A 4,665-nucleotide genomic window follows, 5' to 3' on the forward strand; every position below is an offset into this window, starting at 1 on the left:
GTCACATCTCCATTTCCGCTAGGCGAGAACTACGTTCGCCTTTTTGTATTCCTGGGTCGATGAGAAGGTGTTTCTCCGGTGGACTGATGTGGCCGGCGTCTCACTTTACGGTGCTCACTAGCAACAGGAAGGTCCTGCTCCTCCGTCTAGTGCCCCATCACCTACAGTACGTGAAACGTACTTCTGTTGCTTCCCCCCGTGTCTTACCTGAGCGATATGGAGGTCGAGTCAACAACACTGGAGCAAGGAGAGATCTCAGTTTGTTGTGAATGAAGTGGGTAAAACTGGTGCACGTGCTAAGCGGGTCTGCTCCTTCTTCCGGCTTGAAACCACATGCTTTCATTCTAAACTGATCCTCTTTCGCAGTTTTCCTCCTAATTAGAAATTACAAGGATCATCTTCATCGCGGTTTTCCTGTCGGTGCTGTGTTGTGTGTCCTACGAGGTTGACATCCGTGCAGGGTCTTTTGTCATGCAGTACGTCGGTGAGATGATCTGCAGAGCTACTATGGAAGGCCGGAGTCGTCATAACAGCCGCCGCGGCTACCATAACTACTGCATGGAGATCGTACAAGACGAGTGGGACTGGGAGGATAACTGGAAATCGCCTTGTATTGATTCGCTTGTGAGTATCGCTCGGAGTATCTCAACCTTCCTTCACCTCAGGACGCGGAGGGGGGCCAAAAGAAACACGTAGTGCTGTACGGTGTGTTTCTGCTTTTCCTTGCTTGGGTGCTCTTTCTTTGATACAGCTAGTTTCTCGATACTAGTTTTGCCCTTTGTGACACGTACTGTAATCGTGCGAGAGTCCCTTTCACTTGAATTCTCTGCTTCTCTGGGTCCCCGGTGTGCTTTTCACATCCTTCTGTTTGCAAGGGGAAAAAACGACTTGCTCTGAAGACGTTAAGTGGCTATGTCAGTGATGACAGAGGGAAAGGGGCGTTGTTCTGCTCTCTGATCTCACCCTACTCATGCGACAGTGCTGCTGTTCGCGGACCAGCGTGGGTCACCTTCATCTAAGAGGTGTTTACTAGTCACTCGGGACCGGAGCGGGGATTGCGCGAGTGGAATTCTTGAAAGGACTTACTGCGCACCATGTGGCGCCGGCTTGAGGGAGTTAGATCAAAGCACAAGCAGAATGCAACGGGGACAGGAGCAGATTTCGCCAGTTTTTCTTTAGTGTACTGCCGACCTCTCCGCGACTTTCGCACCCCATACTGCGACAAATAAAGGAGAACGACCCGGTGCTTTCAAGGCACGTTGAATCAGTCGGCCAGTGCTCTTGAGCGTATGATCAAAGTGGTGTACGGTGCGTCCTCATCCTCTATGCGTCTGCGCCGCCCGCTGAATGCGTCCAGTGTAAATTATACCGTGACCGCACACGAATGCGCGAAGTGTAGCGGTGATAGACTTGTACCCCGGAACGGAAGTGCTCTCCGGCATAGATCTAGACGGGGGAAGATTCTTTCCGCGTCTATTGCGAGAACGTGCGGGCGAATCGCATACGTGAAGCCTCTCTCACTCGTCGTAGGTACACGGTTGACTTTTCCAAAGCAACTAACAGGTGGCCCTGGTATCGTGCCAGGTGTACCGCATGGTACTCGATTCTGCGGGTGGGAGCTCCTTTACGACTGTTGACTGGTCTCCTCTGGCCTGTTTTTTACTCCTCAGTTTCTAGGGAACGCAAGCCGGTTTCTGAACCACTCCTGCGAGCCGAACGTGGACGTGCGCAACATCTGGCGAGGACCCCTGCTGCCTATTGTTGGTGTGTTTGCGCGGAGAAACATTAAAGCTGGAGAGCCCTTGACGTACGCGTACGGCTCTGGATATGAGATGATGAAATGCTGGTGCGGGGCGAAAACTTGTAAAGGGTACATTGGAGGCGACGGAGAAAAGAAAGATGGAGAACAGAAAAAAAAAGAAACAGACTTGTCCCAGGATGGGGCAGTCCCGAACGTTAGTAGCGGCATACAGGCCCAGCGCTGATCGTCCTGCTTTGCCACCAAACGTATCCCAAGAAAACAAGACTGATTTTCAAGGGCATAATCATGTGCAAGCAAGGGATGCATTTCCATTCACAAACCGACTTTTTCTCTGCCTTACTCAAGAGGGCGCGGTCATCGTTACTTCCCGATCTCCGTGTTCGGGCCCTCCGAGAGCCGCTGTGTAGTTTCGAGGTTGACACCTATACTTCTTGCTGGGAGAGCCGCGCTTCGGTGCGCAAGTGGGATTGGAAGGAAGTGTCTCTTGTCTTCGTTTGTCACTATCTTTTGCTCTCTTGGTTAGATGCTGTCCCTTTCGTATCTTTTCAATAAATGTATCTTTCATTGTCTTCGGTGAGAATGACCGTCTCCCGGCTGGGATCGTGCGGAACCAGCAACGTATTCTTTTCGGTGGTCTCATTCTTTCTGCGTACGTCTGACACTCGGGAGAAGACTGGGGAGGAAGTTCTCCAACGGGATGTCTTTTTCGTGAGAGTGCGGACAGCTTCTGGCACGGGTGCTTCTTACTCGGGTTCGCGACAATTGTTTTTCCGCCCCCGAGTTTTTGTAACGAGGTAGGAACTGGAAGTGCACACTGATACATGTGGTGCGTCAGCCGCTGTTTCAGGCCCTGAGTCATTTGAAATGTGTCTCGGACTGTAGCGGAGGACGTTGGATCGGTGTCTCCTTGCTGTGTCCGGCTGTGATGTGAGCTACCACAGTCCGCGACGGGTGAGTTTCCTGCGGGGGGAATTCTCAGGTGCCTTCACCGATCCCACGCTTGTGCCATCTCGTCCTTCGGCGAGGTGCGGCTGTCGGCTCCTGAAGGGCAAGTGACAAGTACCGCTTACACACAAGTCGGTGGCGCTTTCCCTCAGTCGCCGACGAGTGTGTGTGTCGCCGTGCTGCGTCTGCCTGGAGAAAGTCCTGGGAGCATCGAGGTGTGCGGGGCATGCGGGGAGATTCAGTATTTTATGAGCAACTGCCGGCCACACAGCTGGGGCACGGGCGAGTTCAACTCTCGTGGAGGCACAGGGTGAACAACGACGAAGGTAAGGTGGGCACGTGTCTCAGTCATGGAGGTACCGCCGTGCACGCGCGCCGCGGACCTCACAAGTGGGATCGAGTGTGAAGAAAAGTATTCGGGGATGGTCTGGCGCTGCCGGAGAATGAGCGGCCTTGTTACTTTGACTGACGCCAGGAGCAGCGAAGGCAGCAAGAACAACACACGGGAGCAGCCACAATCTCTCGGACTGGATCTGCCGCTGGTGCAAGGACGCAGGTCTTCAGGCCCGCAGTCGGTCAAAGCAGGGCGTGTGCTGACGTAGAGGTGTTTCACATAATGGAGAATGCTGAGGGCTCAAGCGACTCTCCCCGGACAACCCCTTGCAAGCAGGGGGTGGGATTCCGCAGACGAAGACCAATTGGTGCGGCATAACGGTAAAGGGTTCCAGTGCGAACCCGTCTTCGGATGGCCAAACAGCGTGTTTGAGGGCGGGGGAGTTAGCTAGAGCAGCCGCCATCACGAACGTCAGCACCGTAGTGATTCCTGCCTCAACTGTTCAGATAGATGTACACACAACGCTGAATTGCGTGGCGCCAGTGTAGCCTTCCCATACACCACAGTAGCTCCTTATTCCCATGAACTGCGTAGGCGAATGAGGCGCTGGATGGCAGTCGTATGTGACGTGGATTAGCTCCCCGCGTTATCCTCCGTCGTGTGATCCACACAGTCATCACATTCGAGTCTATACCGTCATCCGGAGGGTTAGTCACGGCACTCCTACCCGGTAGGAGACCCCTTGCCTGTAGCTTTCGACCTAAAAAAAGCCGCCAGGCTTTCTTGTCGCCGTCAACGACACAGGTTTCAATCCTCTTGCGAAGCCGTGGGACCGTGTAGAGCCGGAAAGGAGCTTCTGTTCTTTTCGTCATGACCCTCGTACCGACCGGACAGGGCGCTTTTTTTTCTGCGAGCGGTGCTAAGATGAGGCATACTGACAAACCGCTGGGCCCTTTCATGCTCCGTCTCACGTGTCTGGTGTACGGCTAGCACGACACCTGGCCCAGGTAACGCGAGCACTAAGGGGAAGGCGGTGAGAGATTCAGGTGCATGCGGGGAAAGCTTGGGAAGACGCGGGAGCGCCTGCTGGGAAGACTGGCTGCATGCTGGGAAGGCCTGGGAACGCATGCTGGAAAGGTGGGGACACATGCGGAGAGTGGTTGGGAGTGCAGCCGGGGGGGCACACCTGGGAAGACGCGAGAGCACATGCCAGAGACGCGGGAGTGGGGGGAGGAGCGTTTCCGAAGTGGTCCCTTCTTTATGCGTTTTTCTTAGCAGTGTGTAGCGTTGTCAGCTACACGTTTAAAGATTCTCTGGCGTCAAGGAAGTACCACGTGCTGCGATAGCCCTCAAGGAAAGCTCGTGGAACCGAGATGCTGAAGCGTGGATGGCGACTTGAATATTTTCCACACGGGTTTTGTAGCGCGCGTGATTTTCCCGTGATTGTGTACTGAATTCGGTGTCTCCAGAGATTGCCGGGAGTGGCAGGCCTCTGTCGCGGTGTCTATAATCACGTAGCGTACGTGGAGGCCTCGATAAACGCTTGGTTCTTGTCGCTACCCCTAGTCGAAAGATCTCTCGTCGCAAGAATCTCTAGCGGTTCGTTCACAGACTTAGGAGTTCT

At 54.1% G+C, this 4,665-nt stretch overlaps 1 protein-coding gene across 1 annotated transcript; it reads left to right on the forward strand.

Annotated features, from left to right (window-relative positions):
• Positions 1-445: 445 nt before the first annotated feature.
• On the forward strand, positions 446-4,545 carry CSUI_010320 (histone lysine methyltransferase set suv39). The gene is made up of 2 exons (XM_068070425.1): positions 446-624; positions 1,671-4,545. The coding sequence occupies exons 1-2, from the start codon at positions 472-474 to the stop codon at positions 1,983-1,985; spliced, it is 468 nt and encodes a 155-aa protein (XP_067917599.1). The 5' UTR covers positions 446-471; the 3' UTR covers positions 1,986-4,545.
• The last annotated feature ends 120 nt before the right edge of the window (positions 4,546-4,665 follow it).

Source organism: Cystoisospora suis (assembly GCF_002600585.1).
Source record: "Cystoisospora suis strain Wien I chromosome Unknown contig_7135, whole genome shotgun sequence".
Lineage (NCBI taxonomy): Eukaryota > Apicomplexa > Conoidasida > Eucoccidiorida > Sarcocystidae > Cystoisospora > Cystoisospora suis.